We start from the raw sequence: 24002 nt of genomic DNA on the forward strand, positions 1-24002 counted from the left end.
CATTTGACATTGTTTCTTAAAACCACAGTTGGGAGAACTGTGAGAGAATGAAAAATCCCTCTTCTAATGTTTTGGGACCAGATGGTAAAATAAATCCAGCCTATTACCTGCCTCGATGCTGATCTCACCAGGTATCTGCGGCCCCATCTGAAACGGTGCCTCCGTCAGTGCCTGTAGGTTGCAACTCGGAGAGGAGGGATTGGGTCAAGAGGGCCTGTGCAAACACGCTGCAGTAGCAAGCAGGTTTACGCACAGCTTGCTTTGTCCCGTCAGAGGTACTTTTATTTCTATGCTCAGTAAGAACACCTCACACACTATGTACACATGAGGCTGTCAAGCAAACCAGCGTTTCTTGCATCCTTAAGTAGGAATGACTGCGCGCTCCCAGATGAAACACTTTCCTTAGCGGAAAGGTTCGACAGTAACACCTAAGCGCAAAGATGGGCTCCGCAGAGACATTATCTCAACGAGGCTTCACAGAAAAAGGCGCTCGTGTCTCATCCGTGGCTATCTGAGAGGCCTGCAGAGCAACCCCGAGGGCCCCCCGGCGACCCCTTCCCCGAACGCCTGTTGCGAGAGGGGCCCGGGCGCCGGCCGCAGACCCACTCAGCCCTCCCCGACGGCTGGCACGGCTGCCGCCCCTCGGAGCCTGCGCTCCGGAGAGGCGGGAGCGGCGGCGGTCGAGGGCAGGGACAAGGTTCCGGCGCCACAAGGCCTCACCCGTGCCACGGGACGCGGGTGGGAGAGGGAGAGAGGGAGAGAGGGAGAGGGAGAGAGGGCGAAAGGAGAAGGCGAAGGCCGCGGCCCCGGCCGCCACCTCACGGGGTGGCTCCGCGCGAAGCATGCCGGGTACTCCCCCCACACCGGACTACACGTCCCGGCGTGCCCCGCGGCTGCCGGCCCCGTAGCCCCGCCCACGCGCGGCGGAAGCCGGCCGGCTGCGGCACGCCGGCCGTCAGCACCCGCGGGGCGGGGCGGGGCGGGTCCCCTCGACGTCACGCCGCGCAGCCAATCCCGGAGGGGAGAGCAAAACTGCCGGCTTTCAAATCCTCCGCCTCCCCCGCCTGCCCCTCCCCCATCGTCCCCGGCGGCGGCGTGAGGGCTCGGGCCGGCCCCGCTCCATCGCCTCCCCCCCCCTCCACCGGCAGACCAGCGGCGGGCGGCGGCGCCGGATCCGTCCCGGCGCGGAGGTGAGGGGAAGCGGGGCGGAGGGGAGGCGGCAGCCGCCGCCGTTGGTGGCCGGGGGAGGCGGCCGCGCGTGAGGCGAGGCCGTCCCGCGGACTAACACGCCGCCGCCGCCGCTTCCCGCCCGCCCGGCTCCTCGCGCGGCGCTCCCACGCGGAGGCGAGGGTAACCCCCTCGGGGATGCAGGTCACGGGAGACCCCTCCACGACGGGCGGCGGCCGCCCGCGCCTGCGGCGGGGAGAGGGGAAGGGGGGGGGGGCGATCGGCGCCGTCCGACGGGGCCCGTTATGGCGGGGGGATGCGTGTGTCACGGCGGCCGCCGCGGAGAGCAGCTCCCTCGGAGGAAGAGAGGAGCCCTCGGGCGGCGGCGGGAGGGAGCTGTCAGGGGCCGGCCGGGGGCTGTCACCCAGCGGAGCCGGGAGCCGGGCCCTCCGCTGCCGGGAGGGCAGAGCAGAGCCAGGGTCCTCCGTGGGAGAGCGCAGCAGGTAGCCGGCGTGTTGTCTGTTGGCGTGGGCGAACTGTTGTAAATAAAGCGTTCGGCCGAACCAACTTTTTTGACGGTCGAGAAGCGTACGGCTTCGTACAGTCTTTAAGTAACGAGGTAGCCTCTCTTCAGCCATTTCCAGATCTTGGTTTTATTCACCAAGCGTACTAACTCTTCAATTTTTATTTATTTATATTTTTTTAAATCTTTCCGTGCAGAAGAACTAGCAGCGAAGAGACCTCTGGTAGGTTGAGAGTTCGGTGTGACTGACGTGTTTGCAAGAAAACATGCTTCAGGATGCGATGATGAATTCTTATGTTGAAATTAGGAAGTAGCCTGTAAGACGAGGAAAGTAAGAGGGGATTTAAGGGAAAGAGAAGCGAAGAGACCAAGTACACATGTAGAGTATAGAAGAGCATCATAGCAGAACAGAACTCGTTTTTTAAACAGTAGAGTGATGAGGTATTTAAAAGCAAAGTTAATAATTGAACTGGGTGAGCTGACTGACTTCTTTGGATCCTAACTTTTGTTCCTGTCTGGTAAAGCATTCACGGGTTGGAGGATGTCTTCTCTTTCTCCCTTCTCGGTGTTGGATTGGCAGAGGTTGGGAATGTCCATCAGTCTGGTGTCTGTGTGGCCTGGTAGGGGTAGAGTAAGTTATGTGAGCGTCTTTCTCCTGGTAGCACCTACTTGAGAGGACAGTCATCCTAGAGAAGTGATGTTGATCAACCTTGGGGATGTTTTCATTCCCCCTGTGTTCCAAATCAATACTAAAGTTAATGAAGGCTGAAGAGAAGCTGTACCCTGGGGAAGCTGAAGGCAAATACTTCACAGCTAGCCATCAGGAGGAAAGTATGTATGTACAGCTTTCACTTAGGGGGTGTTTTGAAACCAGTGCTGTTGAGCTCAAAGAGCTGCGAGAGTGTGGGCCCACTTCTAAGTCAGACAAGAATGGAAGGGAACCAGTTTTCTGTTGTAGGAATGAACCTTCATCCCCACTGATACCAGAAGTCTGTTTTCTAAGTATGTTGCTTCTAAGCACTAGTTGTGTGTAGTCTTTTATCCCAGCAGAGGTGCTGGGATAAGAAACATGCTTTGTTTATCCTGCTGAATGAATGGAGGCCAGTTACTTCACACAGTGATTGATATTCATTAAATAATGGTATGCAGATGCTACTAGGCATGGCTAGCTTCAAACTTGTGCCTCAAGGCAAAATGGTTGCTAATTCATCATCAGTGTAAGATCATCCTGTTTAATGTGTGTGACAAATCTGTGTGGGACATCCGAAAGGAAAGAGAACCCATAAACTTGAGAGAGAGTTTTGTATGCAACACACATGATGTTTTCAGCAACTCGGTGGTTCTGGAACTGTGCTGACGAGGGCACTACTGGGGATATCACTGAAAAGAAAAAACAGTTGTGTTCATTCTAGCTTGCGTTGGAGAACAGGGGAAATGTGCAGTGTGTATAATTAAAGGATGGGGTTTGGGGAGAGAGGAATGTTACATTTTAATTGTAAAAGCATTGCAGAAAGAGTAAAATGTTTTAATGTGGCCTTAATCCATAGCTTTAGCTACCGATTATTTATGAAGTATAACAATTCCATCAAAACCCAAGTCTCATCAGTATTGGAAGAATCAACACCATCTGACTGGCTGGCTTTGGAATATTAATCTAGCCTAGCTGTCATAAATGAGCTCTGGGGAAAACCCTAATGACACTGAAAACTCAGTATCTCAGGAGCAAAAAACCACATTAGTGTTCAAATAAATATGATTATTCATACAGATTATATATTGTAGTTTGCTTTTTTATGTTGACAGTTTCTTTTAATTGACAGCTCTTAACATTTGGAAAAGCAGAAAAATGGCATCAGAAGACATCACTAAGCTTGCGGAGTCGCTTGCCAAAACCAAAGTGGGTGGTGGACAATTGAGCTTCAAAGGCCAGAGCCTTAAACTCAATACAGCTGAAGATGGTAAGAGAAAATACCCTTGTGTTTGGGAAGTGTCTCCCTGAAATTCTAAAGTCTTGTGGTAAACCTCCTGCTAATCCTGCATGGCCAAGCTGTCATAATATTAGCTGTGATGGAAGGGTCTTTCACCTACAGCTGCTTCTGATAGAGACACTTCCTTCCCTTCTTGTACCCTGCTTTGACCTGCTATGCTGGCAGTGCTACAGCTGGCAGAATTGGGATTTGGGACTCTGGTGTGTGATTCTTGTTTTCTTGCTGTTCTTTCCAAGTCCTTTTGGCAGTCACTGTGCGTTAGAAGTCAGTGCTCCTTTTAAAAAGAGTAAGCAAGTGCATGACAGCACTTGGAACAAGTAGATGCTTCAAAGACTTGCAAAGAGGAATGGGCTGATACGTTAGTCCGCTGCAATAGTTCAGTTTCTTCCCAAATTCTGATCAACTGGTTAGACTCTTGTTTGGTTGGTTGGTTGTTTTTTTCCCCTGGAATACCTCTTGCTGGTATATGTGTGTTTCCCAATTAAAAATGTCTTGCAGTGGCTGCTAATGTAGTAAATATCTGGAGAATATGTATATATTTGCTATAGATTATTCGCTATAGTGCATACCTTTTTTACTGATTCCAAAGGTGATGGTTTTTTATATGCCATTTTAGTATCTCTGAATCATAGAATAGTTTGGGTTGGAAGGGACCTTTAAAAGTCATCTAGTCCAACCCCCCCTGCCATGAGCAGGGACATCTTCAGCTAGATCGGGTTGCTCAGAGCCCTATCCAGCCTGACCTTGAATGTTTCCAGGAATGGGGCATCTACTACCTCTCTGGGCAACCTGTTCCAGTGTTTCACTACCCTCATTGTAAAAAATTTCAATGTAGTGCAAAGCCACTGAACTATGGGGAAAGGCTTTGGAGCTTGGGAATGATAGCAAATGCCCAGTGACAGAAGAGAGTCTGCAGCCTGCTCCTGTGTCTTGCCCTCGAGTTAAATTGTTCCACCCTGACATATTTGCTAAACGGGCATCCACTTTTGTCAGTCAGTGGGAACTTCTTCCTGTTGCTGTGGCACCAATTCCCATTAACTTTTAGCTTAGTCCTTGCATCTTTGTAGGCACATGCACTCTTGCTCCTAAACCATGTGCTGAATGGCAGAGGAATCTTACTTAGGAGTAAGTAAGGAAACTTACTTTTGCAAATAGGAGGATAGCTATCAGAGAATAGAACTAGAGATAAATTATGAAAAGGCAGGGTGGGGAATGGAGAACGTTCTCTCTAGTGACCTGACATTTTAGCTCTGCTCTCCACTGCTGTTTCAGGATTCTTTCAGATAACATTGCTCAGCTGTTTTCACTAAGGGTAGAGTTGAGCAAGTATTGCTGCATCAGAGTGTTACTGTGGTACCTAAGATGACAGTTAAAAGGCCAACTAGACTATCTGCTTTTTGCAGCTGAAGAAGTGATCAAGCAAATTGAGGAATTTGATGGCCTGGAAGCACTGCGTCTGGAAGGCAACACAGTGGGTGTGGAGGCAGCAAAGGTCATTGCCAAAGCCTTGGAGAAGAAATCAGAGCTCAAGGTGAGATCCTCAAGTGGGTGGTGGTGAAAGGGAAGAAGTAGAGAATACTCTTCCTGCAGTAGCGTGCCTTGAGTTAGCCCCAAAGGTTGCTTGGTGGTTCTTCCAGTAGGAGGAACAACCATATGAAAATATGGCAGAACATGGGGACTTTGGGATAATAGGAACATTTTCTGCATTCCTAACTGTTCCTGTTCAGAAGGCTTCCAATCGTAAAGCTGGGAAGCTGTGCAAGGAAGAGCCTCTCTGCAGAGGCGGGATCTGTAAACAAAGAACTGTGGCAACAAAACTTAAGTTCTAATGGAAAAGCTGGGTCATATCTTCTGGAGAATGATCAGATCTTCTGAAGAATGAGTCTTCAGAGAATGCCTGAATAGGGAGGAAATAATGGAGGAAATGCACCAGGAGGTTTTTCCATGTCCAAGCTATGCTTCCCTACTACTGTTCTAGCCTAATGTTAGGAGGATGCTGTCCTGCTAGAGGCACTGTCCTTTGCAGGAGAGGAGCGTGAAACATTGATTCGCGTTAATCACCCAGGTGTGGCTTTTCAAGTAAGTTCAGATTGTTGAGCTCCATACCTTAGTAAAACATGCATTCCTAATGTATCCTTCAATTTCCTGCTTCTTTTTCCTGTGGTAGTTTTCTCGGCAGAAAAGAATTCCAGCTTGAATGCAAGCAAGAATTCTTGTTTTATTTACAATGTGCACTTCAGTGGCTTTATGTCCTTGCAAGTGAAATAATTGTAACGTTAGTTCTTGTAGCGCTTTAGTACAATCAAATGACAAGCCCAAGGGAAGGCAGACAGTATTAAGCTGTCCCCCATGATGTAATGTAGCTTGTATGTGTAAACCTCTGTACAACTATGTTGTCCTAAATATTTTAATGGTTTCTATCTGTATGTTTTTTTATTTTAGAGGTGTCACTGGAGTGACATGTTCACAGGGAGACTAAGGTCTGAGATCCCTCCTGCTTTGGTAAGTAAAAACTAGATCTGAGACTTCTGACAAATATAACTTCTTTTCTCACCTGTCATTCTTTTTGTGGGAGTATGTTTTTTAGCACAGAATTGATCTTTCTCTACACCGTTAACACTAAGTGTCTCAGAATAGGCAAGTGATTCTTTTTTGCTCCTTCTGTATGAGGTGGAGAAGAGTTGATAAAAGGCCAAATGCAGGTCCATGCTAGTGAAGAACCTTGTCACTGGGGAAAACATCCTCATGACCTGATGGATAGAATGGGAACTAAGCTTTCTAAATAAAAGCATATGGCCATCTCTTCCAAGAGCATTTGGAGCTCCCTACCTCCTTGAGTCCTGTGAAGCAAGAACATGATAAACTCAACAGAATGAAAACAATATTTCTTTTAGCAGTGTAGAGTGAGAAACTCACTTTGAAAAATGAGCATTTGACCTAAAGGGATGGGATAACTTCTTGGTAACTGCCTTATGGTTATCTTTGGCTTAATTCGCACAACTTCTTCTCTGGCTTTAGCTCTAAAGTTTTATTTCCCTATGCAGCTTTGCTGAATGTCTTCAAAGTGGAATTTTTTTGCAGAATCACTCCATACCTAGCCACTGCAGTGATGCTGTCACTAAAGTCAATCCACTCCCTCCCTCCCTCCCTCCCACCCACCCACTGCCATCTGTTTCCTTACAGATCTCTTTGGGGGATGCACTCATCACTGCTGGAGCCCAACTGGTGGAGCTGGACCTGAGTGACAATGCCTTTGGCCCAGATGGTGTGCGTGGCTTTGAGGCCCTGCTGAAGAGCCCCGCGTGCTACACTCTGCAGGAACTCAAGCTCAATAACTGTGGCATGGGCATTGGTGGTGGCAAGGTAAGGGTTGTCTCCTTTTTGGGAATGAGGTCAGAGCCAGCACTTGGCTCCAGACTGCCCTACACCAAATCACAGAATGGTTGAGGTTGGAAGGTTGGTGATCGTCCAGTTCTAGAGCTGGATATACAAAACACGTTTGGATTCCTTCAGAATGAGATGCTGAGGTAGTATAAACTGCTTGTTTTGTCTCTAGATATTGGCAACCGCTCTGAAAGAGTGTCACAGGAAATCAAGTGCCCAGGGCAAGCCGCTTGCTTTGAAAATATTTGTGGCTGGCAGAAACCGTCTGGAGAATGATGGTGCCACTGCCCTGGCTGAAGCCTTTGGGGTAAGTAGCAAACCAGAGCTTCTTGACAGCAAATTGGAGCAAGGTGTGCTTAAGTGCTAATGTTAAAGATAATGCATACAGAGCTTGCCTCACCTTGGAGGCAGGGCCTGATTGTTGGTTTACTAAAGTTATGATGTTTGCTGCTGAAACTGGAGTCTTCAACAAGTGCAATTAGAACTGATGACTGAATGTTTGTGGTGTAAGTTTCCAAACACATAACTAGTGGCTGTGTAAATTAGTTACTTGAGGGAGAAATAGGCGTCTCCTGAGTAGATTAATAGTAGTCCTATTCCTTTTTCTCCCTCTGTGCTAAGGGAGGTTATCTGGCACTGGGGTAGGTGTACCAGCTGACCTCTTGAGTGCCTCTCTGCCTAGTTGTTTAATCATCTGGCAAAAGCAACCTAGTGTTTTCGCTAGGATCATCCTGTGAGGTCTCTAAGTGGTGCCTAGCTTTCTCTAGCTGTCACTGGCCAACTTGCGCTTTTGTTGGATGAAGAGAATTCACTGTGTTTGGGGCTATCTACTTTCCTTTTCCTTCCTCCACTGCTGTTAAAAGCAATTTCTGAATTATAATGTATATTTTCAGGTATATTAACAATGATATCACAGGTTATAGGTTGTTCTTTTTTTGTAAAGAGCTGTCTGGATGTGATTTTGACCAATCAGCAATCATGGCAAAAATAAGACTTCTTAAATACTTGAGAGGCACATAACAAAGTGATTCATGAGGAATTCAGACTGAATGGCACTACCAAAATGGGATTCATTGTGTTTTGTGACATGCTGTTTAGTCCATAAACAGTGTTCATACTAATTTTCTTACGGGTTTGCTTCTGCAGTCAGGGTGAAATGTAGATCTTAATTTAAAAAATATTGTATCCAGTGATGCTACTTGGTCTGTTTCAGTGGTGTTGAACCACAGGTGAAGAACTCATGTTTTAAGGTATCCTAGAGCAGACACAGAGGGAAGATACTACTTGGGACTCTTAGAATCGGGGGCTTTATATTAATCTGACACTTGCCATGAGCCCGCAATTTCCCTTGGATTTGTGACATAATTCCTGGTAAATAGTTCTATGTAGAAGAGCTAATGGAGTTTTGAGTTGGAGGAAAACAATTTTAAGCAAATCCTAGAATAGAACACTATAATCTGGAGTTGAACTATGTCTCCTAACAGCTTTTTTTCATCTGCATCTTTTCCCAGATCATTGGGACTCTAGAAGAGGTCCATATGCCACAGAATGGAATTAACCATCCTGGCATCACGGCACTGGCCCAGGCCTTTGCTATCAACCCGCTGCTTAAGGTTATAAACTTGAATGACAACACCTTCACAGAGAAAGGAGCTGTGGCCATGGCAGAGGTGAGTTGTTCTAAGCAGTTGCTTTGGGTTTGTCTTCTGCCTCCCAGTCTCCTCAAATACAGTTAGCATTAGCACCTCTGGGTTGGTGGAGCCACATGACATGCTGCGGTGGGAAAGATGACCTTCCAGGAGTGATAGGAGATTCATTTCCTTGCAAGTCTGTACTTTGAAATTTGTGCTGCCTTGCAGACTCTGAAGGCGCTTCGGCAGATTGAAGTGATCAACTTTGGAGACTGCCTGGTGCGTTCAAAGGGTGCTGTTGCTATTGCTGATGCTGTTAAAGAAGGGCTTCATAAATTAAAGGTATTGTCGTCTTGGTGTTCAGCTTTGAATCTCTTTTGAAAATGCTTTGTTTCCCATTTCCTGGTTTTCTGTCCATTCTCCTAGCACTACTGATTATTTTAAAGTGGGATTCATTTCAGTGCAGGCTCTGTGCTCACAACTCAAAAGCAATAAGCTGTATTGTAAATCAGTGGCATTGCCACATCCAGCTGAGACTATTCTACATGGAGGTGTACCAGTGATCTGTTTAGACTCCACTTGATGTTTTTGAAGCTGTTGGTTCAGCAGAGCAAGTGCTATTCAAGAAATCTGGTAATGGAAGTATCTGACTTTAGAACCTCTCAGAGGGTCATGAGTGGGGACTGATACGTTCCTTTTCATGAACAGCTTTTAGTCTCTTCAGCATTTCAGAGTTCATACAACTAATGCTCTTTATTTGTTAGTGCATGTATCAAAGGTCCAAATATTTTTAGGTTTTTGGCAATATCACAGCCTCCTACATCAGTATTTGCACAGGACTTGCGTTTGACAACATTCTAGACAGGCCTAAGTCCAGTCAGTAATGTATGTAAACTAGGATCTCTAGAAACACCTGCCATGGGTCACAACTGCACTGGGACAGATGCTGAATACATAATTCCTAATCTTGCAAGCTTACAGTCAAAGACCAAAATTCAGCTAAGTGCTAATATTTATTTACATATATGAACCTGGTACAGAAAGAAGTAGGTGCTTTGTGGTGTTGAGGTCCCTTGCTCAGGCTTCTGCTGGTTCTACTGGAGCTTATGTCTGAATCTCCCAGGAAAACTTAAGTAGGGGTTCTCATGGGGGTATTGAGATGAACAGCCACAGGTTAAATCCTTTTTTTTCTAGAGCAGAAGTGTTTAAGGGAGCGTAGCATGAAGCAATCATAGCTGATTCATTCTGTTCAAGGACTGCTTCCCTTTTGCTGTTAATATTAAATCTCTTCTCAGGAAAGGATTGATTGAGCACAGTGTGGAATGGTGGGGGATGGTGCCTGGCTGTTGAATAACTTTACTCTTACTAGTCTGTCCACACTGTTTGTCTGCTGTCTCTGTTTATCAGTAGTACCACTCACAGTTTGTGTTTTGAAGGCCTTAATTTGCAATGTAATTGTTCAAAAGCAAATGTGCAGTCCATTTAGTATAGTAGCTACCCTTCTTCAGTAAGACTTGCTTGTGTGTGAATTCTGGAATGTTCTTGTGACCCTTGGATAAGTGAGGATCTCCAGTTAGCTAAGTACTTAAATGTCTACTACCTTTTTGGTGAGCAGTCAAAATGCTCTGGTCTCTGTGGCTATTCTAGTAAAGTGGTTACCTTCAGCAGTGCTGCTCTTTACAATAGTATGTTTCAAAATGCCTCTTTTAGATATATGAAGTAGGAGTATGTGTCAGGTTTTATTTATTTCCAATTAAAAATACTTTTTTTTTTTTTGCTAAGAGCCTCTTCTAATGAGATTCTTTCCAGAACACTTGTGAGCACGTGAAGCTTGTGGAAATGATGGATGTTAATAGGAATTCTGCAAAGAAATGTTCTTCTGTTTCTTAGGAACTGAATTTGTCCTTCTGTGAGATCAAACGAGATGCTGCTCTGACTGTTGCTGAAGCTATTGAAGATAAGGCAGAGTTGGAGAAGTTGGATCTCAATGGTATGTAAGTTTGCTAGGTCAAAGTATGTCTAGTCTGATCCCAACAAGAAACCACTAGGAAGAATGTTGACAGTATCACATATTTTAGTCTTGCAACTGTCAGCATTTAAAAAATGGTACTCAGAGTAGCTGAACTTGGATGACCTTGGGACAGGAAGCAGTTAGATCCTGAAAGTTTTCTTAAGCCATGAACTCAGTTAATTGTTAAAGTTAAGCAGTTTTGGTACATCTCTTAAGGTGGAAAGATTAAACTGATACCTATACCTGTTTTCAGTAAAACTTTTTTAATTGTTCATTGTGATATCAGATATTTCATACTTGCAAACAAAACCCTCTGTGTGCATCTGTGCAGAAGAGTGGGAGAACTTTGACCAGTGCTGGCTTTTGCTGTTCATACCTTGGGTCACTGCATTTTGGTGGTACTGTGCCATGTGTCTTTGTTTTAGAATCACTGAGAACAAGAGCTCTTTATAGAACTAGCAGGAAGTCTCTCAAAGACACTCTGAAAAATTAGGGGATTGGTTTGTTTCCAACCATCATGTAATGCTGCTGAAATTTGCTTTAACAAGTGTTTGATTCTGACAGCTGAAGTCTGTGTTGCTGTCTCTAAGGTGTTGTGTAGAAATGACTGATAACTGTTCGATTTCAGAAATAACAGGTAGACAAGGTTATACAGCTAAATCCTCAAGAACAAACTTGTATGCATCTGTTAAGTCTGCTCCCTTTCTTCTGTCAACCTAGGTAACTGTCTGGGAGAAGAGGGATGTGAGCAGCTCCAGGAGATCCTTGAAGGCTTCAATATGGCAGCTGTGCTGGGATCTTTGAGGTAGGCAGGGTACCAGAACTGAAATCAGAAATTTTTCAACAGTTTTCATCAATACTTTCATTCACCTATCTGTTTTAAAATAAGGACTGTAACACTGCAGATGGATGTTGGTCTGAGTGTGCAGCACAGTCAAGGGATTCCAAAGCAGGATAAGCCTTGTGTCTTGTTTTCATTGATGGACTTATCTCAGTGTTAATTATTGATTGTATTCCTCGCTCTTTGCTTGTCATTGTCCACAGGGTGACTGAAGCCTGAGTGTCCTCTTAATCTGTTGTAGGTGGAGATGTACTTGTGGTAGTAAGACTTGAGGAGAGGCTGCTTTTTTGTTCTTGAAAAAATGTTTGAGTTCCAGTGTACAGGAATTACAAGTGTGTAATTAATGTAACATGTAACTCTCAAACCTTAGTGATGATGAAGGGGAGGAGGAAGATGATGAAGAGGAGGAGGAGGATGAAGATGAAGAGGAGGAGGAAGAGGAGGAGGAAGAACAGCAACAGCTGAAGGAGAGAGGACAGGGAGAACAGGAGTCACTGACTCCTAAGAAGATAATTGATTCACAAGTAAGCTTACTTCAGATGCATTCTTGTTTCTTCAGCTGGAGGAGAGTAAAGGAGGAAATGAGAACTGGAGCGAGTCTGAACTTGATGTGCTGGCGGGAGTTCATATTCCTGCATGGGCTGGCACTGTAGTAACAGTCAGGGAGATAACATGCAGGAAATAAAGAAAATGGATTACTTGGAAACATGTTTTGTTAAAGTGTGCATATGCACACTTGCATGGAGGGAAAGGCTGAGTAGTGGTTGTAACAAACATGGGTAGAAAAAGTCTTCCCATGTCCAGAAAATGGTGGGAGCCTTGTACGTGCAATACCATGCAGTTGTGCTAGCTTATTCTGGCTATTCCAACTCTGGGCTCATTCCAGCCTCAAACAGTTTTCAAATAGAATAAATCCTGACCTGATGTACCTGCGTCCTGACCTGTCCTATGTGCCTTTGCTGCTGAACCAATTTACTTACTTCCAAGAGTAAACTTGAGATGGATTCTGCCTGTTTCAGGATTCAACTCCAGTACCATCTCCTCCTGTGGACATTGCCACGTTCCTTGCTTTCCCATCACCAGAGAAGCTGCTGCGACTAGGACCAAAGTGCTCTGTGCTGATAGCTCAGCAGGTAGGTGAGCCAGTGGTCTTCTGTGCTTGATTGTCTCTCAGAATCATTTAATCCTCAAAGGTGATAACTTTCTCTCGAGACCTACATTTGCATCTTCTCCCCAGTGATCCTGAGGAACCTTATGGAAGCAGATGATGCAGTTAATGCCTATACTGGTGCCCAGAGCTTCTACATAGAATAACTTTGCTTCACAGTGTTGCTTATGCCTTGTGATATGGCCAAGGGAAAACCTGATGTCAGCTGAAGGCTGTAATTCTTGTCACAGCCCTAGCAGAGACACATCTGTAGCTGGTGAGCAGTGAACTGAATGGCCCCTGATTTTTTTTTTTTTCTTCCCTTGTCTTTCAGACAGATACATCTGATGTAGAGAAAGTTGTTACAGCTCTCCTAAGGATATCCTCAGTCTTCAAAGATGAAGCCCCAGTGAAAACAGCAGTGCATGAAACAACAGGTGACTGGGCCTTTCTTCACTTTGCGGTGTGACCTGCTTCAGCGTCAAGGACACCAGTGCGATGCAGAGGAAGGCCCCTCTGGGCCAGGCCATTGGACTGTTTTGTCCCTGGCAGCAGGAAACCCCAGATAACAAAGTACCAAGCTGTGCCATGCTGTTGTGTGGAGTGAAAGCAGAGATTGATTCTGAACTTAGCATATCTTGTGCTCCCAAAGCTTGATGATGACTGTCAGTTGTAACTGCTGTCTTAGTGGACCTGTGCTGCCCTTATTGCATCTCCTTGATGCTAGGCTGTCAATAGCCAGTAGTCCTCTGTCAGTTACTTTTTCAAGGCTGTTTATTTAAAAAGCATTTTGCAGGAAGTAGCCTCTCCAGTGTAGTATTAAGAGAGTGTAAAGAGAGACCTCTTAGTGTCTCTTCTTACAAGTCTGAAAAATCTTTAATTTCTTCAGGAAGCAGAGATTTGCAACATGGGATAAGGCACAGAAGCTAATGTACAGGCAAGGGACTGTTCCTCACTGTATATTCTGGAGCAGTGATTTGGGTTAGGTCTGATTTTTTTTTTTTTTTTTTTTTTTTTGGCATGGACTAATAGTATCCCTCCATGTTCTCACTCAGAAACAAGAACTTCCAAATGCTCCCAGGCATCTGACCACTGACTTTCATCTTTTTCAAATCCCCCAACAGTACAGTTCTCCCATACATGAGCTACCTATCAATATTGTGCAAAAGAACTGGATCAATTATTTTTAAGACCACTTAGAGTGATTTACTGCAAACAAATGTGCATTTCCCTCGTTTGGATTTCTTAGTTTGGAATACACAGACATGGTAAAACTGTTAGCTGTTGTCTGTAAAACAGTAATGTAATAGAGTTCTCTGCAGTTGATTATGGGTCCAATCAACCAAAAATAGTCAGTTGGCATCTCATTGAGCTAGTGTTGGCCTTGGCTCATGCCTGTTAGTGAGTTGTCTCCAACAAAAAATGGAGCACAGGATATTTTTGTTGTCTGAAGTGTGCTTGTGTACGTATTTATCTTGATAGCTGTTCCTTACTACTCCTGCTCCTAAGGGAAGGGTAGAACCTGGCAATTACTCTCCTTCCAGAGAAGTAACCATCAGCTCACAGTGAGGTCCCTGGTTAACGTCTGACACTGTTCTACAGCTGCTCTAGGGGGTTCTGCTCATTGCAAGAAACCAGAATGATCAGAGGTCAAAACGGGTACCTTGCCTACCTTGTAGACATGAGAGGCTAAAGCACTAGTTTGCCCATAGCTTGTGGGAGAATATTGGTCCTGAGGGAGCCCAGAAAACAGCTGAACAAGTTTTCTTTGTGTTCTCATTCCTTGTGGTTTCAAATGAAAGGTGAATTCTTGCTGGCCTTTACAATGTCAAGGCTCTAACTCTTGCTGCTCTGCTTCATCTGATCGTATTTATACACATGTACGCACATAGCATGCATGTTCAAATACATTGAGTAGAGCATTTTGTGGTGCATAGGACTAAGGTTGAATAGCATCTGAAGCTTGGCAGTGTGAGAATTTTGGGGGTTTTTTTTGCTGTTTTTGTTGGGGGGTGTGTGTGTGTTTTGTTTGTTTGTTTTTCCCTTTGTATCAGGCCTTGTACTTAAGGGCTGGGGTTTACCTGTCTCAGTGTTTCAGAGATTATACCTAGTCCCCGCAAAGACAACTGGAATCTTAACAGATATTACCTCCCAAAACTCCTTTAACAGCTGATATTCCCTGAGGTCCTGTATGATCAATCTTGATCTTAAAATCCGTAACAGCATCCCTTTCTATACTGTTTAATATGATGCATTTATTTCTTTTTAGATGCCTTGATGAGAAAAGCCTTCACTTCTGCCACATTTAATTCAGATGCATTTATCACAAGCCTCTTGATCCATATGGGACTGCTTAAGGTGAGGAAGCAGGAAAGAGTTAAGTTATGGTTGTTTTGGCTGTTTAAGACCAGACTGGCTGGGTTTTGGGTAATTATGTTGCCATGGAAGCAGCTGGGTGCCTGTGCATGCCTGATGCCCAGGGACAATGGAAGTCTGCAGGTCCAGCAGAAACTGCAAATTACAAGGTTGCATTAGGATGAAGGAGGTGTCAGCTCTTTGTACCTCTTCTGCTTAATGTGCTCTGTGTTCTCAGTCATCCCCTAGAGGCAGGGAGGGTTAGGTAAGGAAATAGTGCTGCTGCTGGACTATGATGTCTATAAAAAGCCATGTCCAGGAGTCTAATCTACAATATTATTAGTTAATGTGGTCCTTTAGGGAACCTCTTAGCATGGCTCAAAAACATATATCCAACTACTCATGCATGTTCAGATGCATTGAGTAGAGCATTTTGTGGTGCATAGGACTAAGGTTGAATAGCATCTGAAGCTATAGCATAGTAGCATGATCAATAGCATTCAACATCATGCTTTGGAGTATTTTTGCCAAATACTAGAGTCAAGTATGTAGTTACAGGAAATAAACTTTCTCAGAAGAAAGGATGGAGGGTCAGTAGGAAACCTGGAAATTGCATTAGAATACCCGTAGCTTTACTTTCAGTGGGATGACTGGTGAGAGGTTCTGTGTGCAAACTTAAGGAGCACCTTTGCCTACTTGTGCTACAAGGGTTAATGCTTCTTGCTGCCTCAAGACCTAGAAGCTGAGAATCAAAACTTGGACCAAGACAATTCTAAATGACAGAATAGCTGTAATCTATGTTGTAGCTGCCTGCTCTTAATTATGTTTATAGATTTCCTTCTGGTAATATCCAGCTTGGGGTGCAGACAGCTGCTGACATGCTTGGATACATCTTAATTTCCTAAGATTGAGCTTAGCCTTTCCTTGTGTACATTGGACCAATGCTGGGCTTCCCACTTCTTGGACAGTTCAACAGAACCAGAGATGGTTTCTGTTCTGCAGAATGCTTGTTTTGGGGACTACCACCTACCTCTTATCCCATACAGAAAACAGCAAATATGCATGAGGCACAAGTTACAGACTTGTGTTCTAGAAGAACTTTTTCAGACCAGGAAGTGGCGTTGATAATAAAGCCCTTCAGGATCAGCCAGATGATTTTTTTGTCCTCTGTGATAGAGCATTGTTGATGGATTAGGCATATGTGGAGAAGGGAGCAGCTTCCATCATTTTCTGTCCCACATAGCTGGAAGTACACGAGCAACAGGTATTCCTAGCACCATGAAATACAAGGTCATACACCTAGAAACACAGGTCCAGATCCTGCCTACAGAGTGAAGGGCTTCAGTTGGGATGGTAGTGGAGAAATAAATGAAAACAATGTAAGAGTTGGGACATGTAGGTTAGCATCACATTAGGAGCAAGAATAACTTATGCACTGTATAAGCAGGGCAACAGCAATAGGGATGACTAGTAGCTTTATCTTGTACATAATTGAGAGACCAGTTCTGGGAATACTACATCAAGTTCTGGAGGAAGCCTGCCAAAGAACTGGAGATGGTACAAAAATGAGCTACAGAATAATACACGAAAAATTTGTATAATTAAGGCAACTGAATTTTTTATGAATTAAAGTCAGGTGAAATTCCTTAGGAGAACACTTTGACACAGGGGCCTCTGAGAAGATTTGGCTTTTTCACTTGCAAGTTCATTACTTCCCTTTCCCCATTGCTGCTGCTGTCAATCACTAGGCTCTAATTGGTAAGTACTAGAATGTTCTTGATGCTGCTTTATTTCAGATGCTGGTGCTGGGAAGCTATGGAGTTGGCTACCTTTGCTTGAGGAACATTGCACTTAATCTAGTGAGCAGCTTTCTCTCCTACAGTGTATGGCAGCACTTCATTCAACAGAGAATTCATTACCTCTGTGAACTAGAGTGCATTAGATAAAATAGTGATTGTCTGATTTCCTTCTTCTTGTCCTTTTCTCAGAGTGAAGAGAAGATCAAAGCTGTCCCAAGCCTCTATGGTATTCTCATGACCTTGAACCATATGGTCCAGCAGGATTATTTCCCTAAATCCCTGGCCCCAGTTCTCTCAGCTTTTGTCACAAAGTGAGTATTGTACTTGCCATGCAGCCTTCTCTGTGGGAGCTAGTGAAACTGAGGCTTAATAGCTACCTGCAAGCTGTTCTGTTAAAGCCCACTAAATATCTATTCTGAAATTAAGGATTAATTGTTTGATGGGCCTCTACTTTTATCTTGCTTACTCCAGAATGCAAGGTTTAGAGTAAAAAGTCTTGACGCTAAAGAAGAAATGGCGGAAAGCTGGCTTTGCATCTAACTGACTCTGAAGCAGAGACTGATGCCAGTCACAGAAGAGGTGTTTTGAGCTTAAGGAAACCTGCTGGGTTTCTAGCCACTGCTTGAGTGAACTATGAGCACACTGGATCTAACTGTGCCCTCCAAATCATCCTTCTGAGTATGATGGTCAGCAGAGCTCTACCTGAATTGTCATGCTGTGTAACACTGAACACCAGCAGATCAAACCAGTGCAAAACACAAAGACTGAATTTATTCCTAAGTGAAACTGTTCCTACTGTGACAGCAACAAGGCTAGTGATTTTTTTGAGAACTAAATTGGGAGCATAAGTATTGAAGAAGCTGCTTTACTGCCTGCCTCTATTTAATGTTGTTACTTCTGGTATAGGTATGGAATCAACTCCTGCCCCCACCAGCTTTAATGTCTTAAAGCGTAGATAATGCAATAGCAGTGGAATCTGTATCTCTTCTGGATTAAATCAGTGTGAACTTAAGTGTTGATGTGATTTAGAAAAAACACCCCAAATAGTCCTTTCCTCAAGAGAGCAAGGACTTCAGCAGTCAAGGGGAGAAACAGTCCAAAATTGTCACTTGAAGCAAAACCAGCAGAGGTCTGAAATCTGTTTGGCACTCAGTGGCTCTTTGGCTCAGCATGGACCATGTGTCACACAGGGTGAGAGCAGCTTTTTAGCAGGTTCCAGAAGAAGACTTACGCCTTCCTGATTTTCCTGGTGTGGGGAATATGTTGAAGCTTGGGATCTTCTGCTGGTGAAAAGCAGAGGAATCAAATACTTGTGGTCAATACAAAACATGGGCAATAGAGATGCAGTCAAATATTGGTAGTCAGTCTTAGTTCTACTGGGATTGGAAGCAGGCCAGTTGTGATAGGGGAGAATTTTTTCCAAGTTGGTGTGGCTGAAGCTGTCAAAGCTGATGTGTAGCAGTGGTATGTGTCCAGCAACCAGCCATGCTAAAGTCAGTTTTGGAAGACAAAACTATGTAACTAGCTTGTTTATGCATGTGCAAATGCTAACCTAGAGGCCCTTCTGGTGGAACAGTTTGTCTCCTGTCTCCTCTCTGGCTTGATCAGGCTAAGAATTAGACAGTTAGAAGCCAGTGACCATATGCCTTACCAAATGAACAAATACGCCTCCAACTCAATCATGATAGGTTTAAGCAAGAAGTATCAGGACTTGCTGTGTGAAGTTCTCCAGACATATCACTGGATTTCTGCTGTTTCCTACACTGCTGCCTGTGTCTGTGATCTTGCTTGTTGATCAAATAGATATGTACAGTGTAAGGATCCAATACCAGTCCTAAAATAAAAGGGTGAAGAAAATGGCTTACTTCATCAGGCACTAATTATGCAGAGACCCAGCTTGATCAAAACAAGTACCAGTTAGTGTCAGCCCCAGCCCTCCAAACAAAGGATTTTAAATCACTCAAAGCTGGGAATACAGAAGAGGGGACTTTGGTTCAGTGCATTTGACCCTTCTAATTGCTTATGTCAGATTCCAGTGCCTAGAGTAGCCCCATAACTCAACTTGACGTGTCCTTCTAAATGAATTTGCTCACAAAAGACACTTGTCCCCCTCTCCTTGTGTGTGTCTATGTACGCCTCTCCCAGGCTCTAGGCCTGCAAAATACCAATAAATGTTTTTCATCTGTAGATGATGCTGTATGTAACAAAATCAGAGTAAAATTCTGGTCTTAATGAATTCATCAACAAAAATTCCATTGAATCCACAGCCAGCATTTCACTACCAAGTACAAGAGGGGAAAGTCTCTGAAAGAGTGAGATTTGTTTAAATGTTCTGTAAAAGTTGTGTGAGAGCCAAGAGCTTCTCACAGTAGAAGGCAGATCTGTCTGCCTGCCTTTGGTATGTAAGGGTGCTAATGCCAAGCCTGCAGCCTGCAGTGTCCCTGGTGCTATGGAATTCCTGGAGCTGAAACTTTCTCTGATTTGCAAACCCCTCTGTTGCAAGGTGTGATATTATCATAGGAAAACTTATGTCCTGTGCAGCATAATGAAGTCAACACTATATACAAGCAATATACCTTTGTGTTTTATAAATATGTGTATTTCTTAAAATGCTTTCCCTAAGGGAACAAGGGTAGCAGCTGTTAAACCCTTTACAGTTACCTGGAGAGAACAGTCCAGTTAAACTGCTTACCTACACCCCTAGTATTTCCTTGGAATTCAGTCAGAACAAAATCACATCCTAACCTTAAATTAAACCTCTAACTGGTTAACATAGTAATTTGCAGAGCTCATTTGGTCTCTGTTTCTGCAACAAATCTACTTCCACTCATGGGTTTGACAGAGTCCTTCATTTGCAGCAAACTGGTATACATTTTTGTGATATTGTCTAGGTTTTTCCTTTAGGATTGCACTTAGCTGCTTCAGGCTTCTAAAGCTGTAAAGTTCTTGTAGCTGCCTAGGCTAGAGCTCTGCTGCCTTTTGCTGCAAGAGGCTTGCTTCTGGAGTAGTCATTCTCCTCCTTTCTTTTGTGACAATCTGTGATGTAGGTAGTGTTCTCCATTCAAAAATAATAATAAAATTATGGATACGGACTGTGTAAGCAGCATCCATCTTAGTCTGCTGATGTCAGTCCTTATTTTATTTTTTTTGGACACAAGAGGGTGCTGTGAATCCACATGTGCTTTTCCATAATTTTTTAGGTGGAAACACTGAAAGCGTGTGGCTGTCTGCCTGCCTACTTATGACTTGCTGGAGATGGTGGTGTTTGTTGTTGTTGTTGTTTTGGGGTTTTTTTTTTTGCTGCTCTTTGCTGTTGTATTGGATCACATCACTGGCCTCTTTCAACATCTGTAGCACAGGGTGGCAGGTAATTTAACTCCACAGCAAGTAAGGAGGCTCTTGGTGTTAGAGGAGGCTTGGTGTTAGGAGAGGAGGCTGAGGGAGCTTGGCTGTAATCAACATCAGCAGTTCAGGTTCTCTATTTCCAAAAACGGGGAGTTGCCTAGGCAGAATCACCCTGCTCATTGCCAACAGGGCTGGGTCTTCCAAAGGTGATGACTGAAATACCTCACCCAGCTGCTCTGAAGATAAATGGCAAGTTGTAATTGTGTCCCGTCTGTTCAGTGTGGGGCATTGAATGGCTCTTGGGGGAGCAAAAGGGGATAACTCTTCTCCAGGTTGTGCCTTGTTAAACTGCAGCAGACATGGAGCCCTATACCAAACTGCCTCTTGCAGCTATTGCCCATGTACTATAAATCCAGAGACGAACTTCTTGCTCCTACCTAGATCTTTATTTCAGCTCCAATCTTTATTTCAGCTCACCTTTTTTCCCCAAATTGTGTAGGCCTCATTGCTATTAATTAATTTATTGATTCAATTAATTAATTCTGCTTATTAGAAGTTGTTTTGCTGTGGTGGGGTACGAGAGAGGTAAAATTAATTATTTCCATTCTCAGAACAGTAGAAGACATTGGATTAAAATTCTTTAGTGGACGTTCCCTAATAGGTGGATACAGATTGTTGGAAGTGTCAGTGGTGCTTAGAGAACAGTTAGCCTGTGGAAACAGAAATTTACATTACTGGGAGGTGATGGGAATGTTAGGGCAATTTAGCCCTGTGTTAACCCTGCTGTGACTGTGTATTACCATCGTCTGGTTTCAAGGAGGTTATTCTGCGTGAGGTAGACCTCGCTATTGCCATCTCTGTGCCAGGCCCTTTCAGAAGATGCTCTGCAGGTTCTGTGGGCTATTTGTAAGGCACCCTGAAAGGTGGCCCAGCAAAGCCAGTCAGGTGTTAACTTGACCTCAGGCGTGGGGAGGGCAGGAGGTTACATTTGCCTCTTTTAAAGACTTAAAAAGCCCCAAGACCAAAGTTACCATTGGGTCATAGATAGCAGATGACTTGGCAAGAAAAGATTTGAGTATAAGCAGGCTTGTCTTCTGCGTTTTGAGGCTCTAAACAGTGGATCTATATGGAAAATTACATTGCCAGAAGGGAGGGAAGGGGGCTTCCACCCCCACCCACTTCATTCTACCCAAAATGAGACACCAGGCTGCAGAGATCAACAATCTGCTGCTGATTTTTTTTACCTGTGGAAATAAATGTTTGGATTCTTGGTCGTTGTCTTCCTGACTCAGACTCAGCAAAGAAGAGAGAATTTTCCACAGCAAGCTCTGAGTGGGAAGCAGTGATCCATGCAGCAATGAGGGAGTGGTTTCAGAAGAGATAACCGAGGGGAAAAGATGTAGGCTTTTGGGCATGCAAGCCCAGTGCATTTGAAATAGTGTTTATTTGCTCATTCAAAGTCAGGTACAAAGCAGCTCTTAAATTTAGTATTTTAAATCTCTCTCTCTCTCCTCTTTCCACAGACCAAACCGTGCTCTTGACTCCTGTTCATTTGCTCGCCACATGCTCTTACAAACGCTCCACCAGCTGTAAGAGACAAGAGATGTGCTGCTGTGCCCTTCCCTCCTCATAGGACTGTCGTCAGCAGAGAACTCAGAGCTGCGTGGTGGGAGAGGATCCCAGAGCCCATACAGACATGCTGTCCTTTCTCTTTTCTTTTTCTTTTTTTTTTATTTTTTCCCCACCCCCCCTCATAGGAGGTGTGTCCTTCCTTCTGCTTTCATAAATTTGGACAAATCCTGCTGAATTTTTTTTTTCTATGCCTCATGAAGTGGCTCCCTGGTCTGCAGGGCAGGTGCTTACGCTAGGATAAGTCAGTGCTGCTCTGAGCTCTGCATGAATTGAAAAGAAGAGTTCTCCACTTTGGTCGCATTGGCAAGGGTGTGCCAAGACTAACAGGGGGCCCAGAAGAGCTGTCATCAGGATCAACCCAGTTGTGCGTTTTGTTTTATTTTATTGGACTGTGGCTCCTCCCTGATGGCATTCAGCACTGTGCAGGAGGAAGGCAGCTGCTGCCCCTGCTTCTCCAAGCCAGGGGAGTGCTTGACCCCTTCTGCTGCTGCTGGGTCAGAGGGGCAAACTGTGCTTCCCTTTGTTTCTTCTTTCAAGTCCATTTGTCGAAGGCAGTGTGTGGCTAATTTGTATTTTAATATACTACTCCCTTGCTGCTGTGGCTTAGAATATTCATGTAGTGTGGCTGACCCTGGTGGCCATTGCTGAAGGGAGCAAGTGTATTTTTATTGTAAATTTTTTTGCCATCACCTGTGGTGTTCCCTCTTCCTGCCTTTTCCCTGTCCCTTTCCCTTCTCTTCCTAATTGAATAGGCTTGGTTTGGAAATTAATACAGTCCATGAAGTCCCTGTGGAATACATATTCCCTTTCTCCTCCCTTTGACAAAACACTGGGACTGTGTGCACTGTTCACATGTTTGAAAGCTGAGTACATGTAAGAGCACAAAGAATTAGGGCTGTGCTGATTGTTCTTGGGTAGGACTGTGCTTTTTTTTTTTTTTTTTCTTGTGCTGAAGGAGTAGCAGCAGATGCCCCTAAATCTCTGTATGGAGGATTGTCCATGTGCCTACACATTTGTGGCGCCTACCTGTACCAGTCCTGAGCATGCAAGCTCACAGGCTGGTCCTGCTCCCTCTTCTGTCAAGCCTCTGAGAATCAACCCATCTCTTTCTCTTTAGGTAGCAAAGAGTTGTTCCTTGCGTCTCTGTTTTCAGTTGGAAGAGACAATTCATCCTCCCTTACCCAACCTGACAGTCGATGTGCAGTATAAATAGAGCCAGTGCCAGGAAGAAGTTAAGGAAATGGAGTTAGCTGTCCCTTTGTTGTGAGAGGCAATGTGTACCACAGCCGGCAGGGTGCATGTGCTTGGCCTAAGTGCAGGAAAAGCTGGTGTTTAACTTGCAGGGTGTGCAGGCAGCATGGACAGAAAAAAGGGCTTGGAGCACTGGATTGAAATAAAGTGTGTTGTATGCGCAAGACCTACTTGCATGTGGTCTCTCCTTAAATTTCTTCAGGTTGTGGGCCTGCTCAAGGCAACCACTGGTGAAACTGGGGTGGCTGTAGGAAGTTTTGTGGGGCTATGAGCCAGCAGGCTCAGGAAAGCAGTCTCTCATTGCTCTGGCAGGGGAGGTGCTGGCTTTTGTGCAAGAGTGGTGTCCCCTCGTTAAAAAAAGGCTGCCTTAAGGCTGAGAGCAAAGTGCATTTTTGCCCAGTTTCTGTGACTGAAACTGGAACTCCTCTGTGTCCAAATTGGTAAAAATCAACTGAAGTGAAGGTACCTGCACCTACAGGAGCTTCAATCACTGCAGGCCAAGCCCTGCCTCCTTCACCTCATCCCAGCCCCTTCTTTCAGCTGTCTGTTGCAAAAGCAAATCTGTTAAGTTTTGCCATAAGCTTGAGGGCAAAACCGAGACAGAAAAGAATCTGTATTTTCTGTAAGTCTTGAACCTAGCATAGGTCTCCTTAAAGCTCCCTGGCCTCTTGCTGCTCTTCATGTTCCTCTGCCCTGGAGGTGGGTCATGGAGAAAAGGAACGTGATGCTGAGACCAAGCCAAGGGGTTAATCTTCACAGCAGGCCGTCTGCAATGGGTCCCATGGAGCTGTCCTGGGTGCAAGGCTGTCCGACAGAGCCTGTGAAGGTCGGAGGGATGGTGCTGATTGCGTGATGGTCTGTGGGCCAGGTCATGGCGAGAACCTGTGCGGGAAGCTTTGAGTAGCCAAGCCATAGTAGAACAAGTGTG

General features: G+C 44.8%; 1 protein-coding gene across 2 annotated transcripts; it reads left to right on the top strand.

The window, feature by feature from the left end:
• The first annotated feature begins 1069 nt into the window (after nucleotides 1-1069).
• On the top strand, nucleotides 1070-23240 carry RANGAP1 (Ran GTPase activating protein 1). Of its 2 annotated transcripts, XM_069807133.1 has the most exons (17): nucleotides 1115-1190; nucleotides 1888-1913; nucleotides 3511-3648; nucleotides 5082-5209; nucleotides 6121-6180; nucleotides 6862-7041; nucleotides 7235-7369; nucleotides 8574-8732; nucleotides 8922-9035; nucleotides 10584-10683; nucleotides 11425-11509; nucleotides 11916-12069; nucleotides 12565-12678; nucleotides 13027-13129; nucleotides 14962-15050; nucleotides 17036-17157; nucleotides 21715-23240. In XM_069807133.1, exons 3-17 carry the CDS (start codon nucleotides 3537-3539, stop codon nucleotides 21782-21784), a joined length of 1725 nt encoding a protein of 574 aa, XP_069663234.1. In that variant the 5' UTR covers nucleotides 1115-1190; nucleotides 1888-1913; nucleotides 3511-3536; the 3' UTR covers nucleotides 21785-23240. The 2 variants fall into 2 exon arrangements, with proteins under 2 accessions (XP_069663231.1, XP_069663234.1); XM_069807130.1 differs by lacking the exon at nucleotides 1888-1913 and having other exon boundaries at nucleotides 1070-1190.
• The last annotated feature ends 762 nt before the right edge of the window (nucleotides 23241-24002 follow it).

This window comes from Haliaeetus albicilla, chromosome 19 (genome assembly GCF_947461875.1).
Source record: "Haliaeetus albicilla chromosome 19, bHalAlb1.1, whole genome shotgun sequence".
Classification (NCBI taxonomy): domain Eukaryota; kingdom Metazoa; phylum Chordata; class Aves; order Accipitriformes; family Accipitridae; genus Haliaeetus; species Haliaeetus albicilla.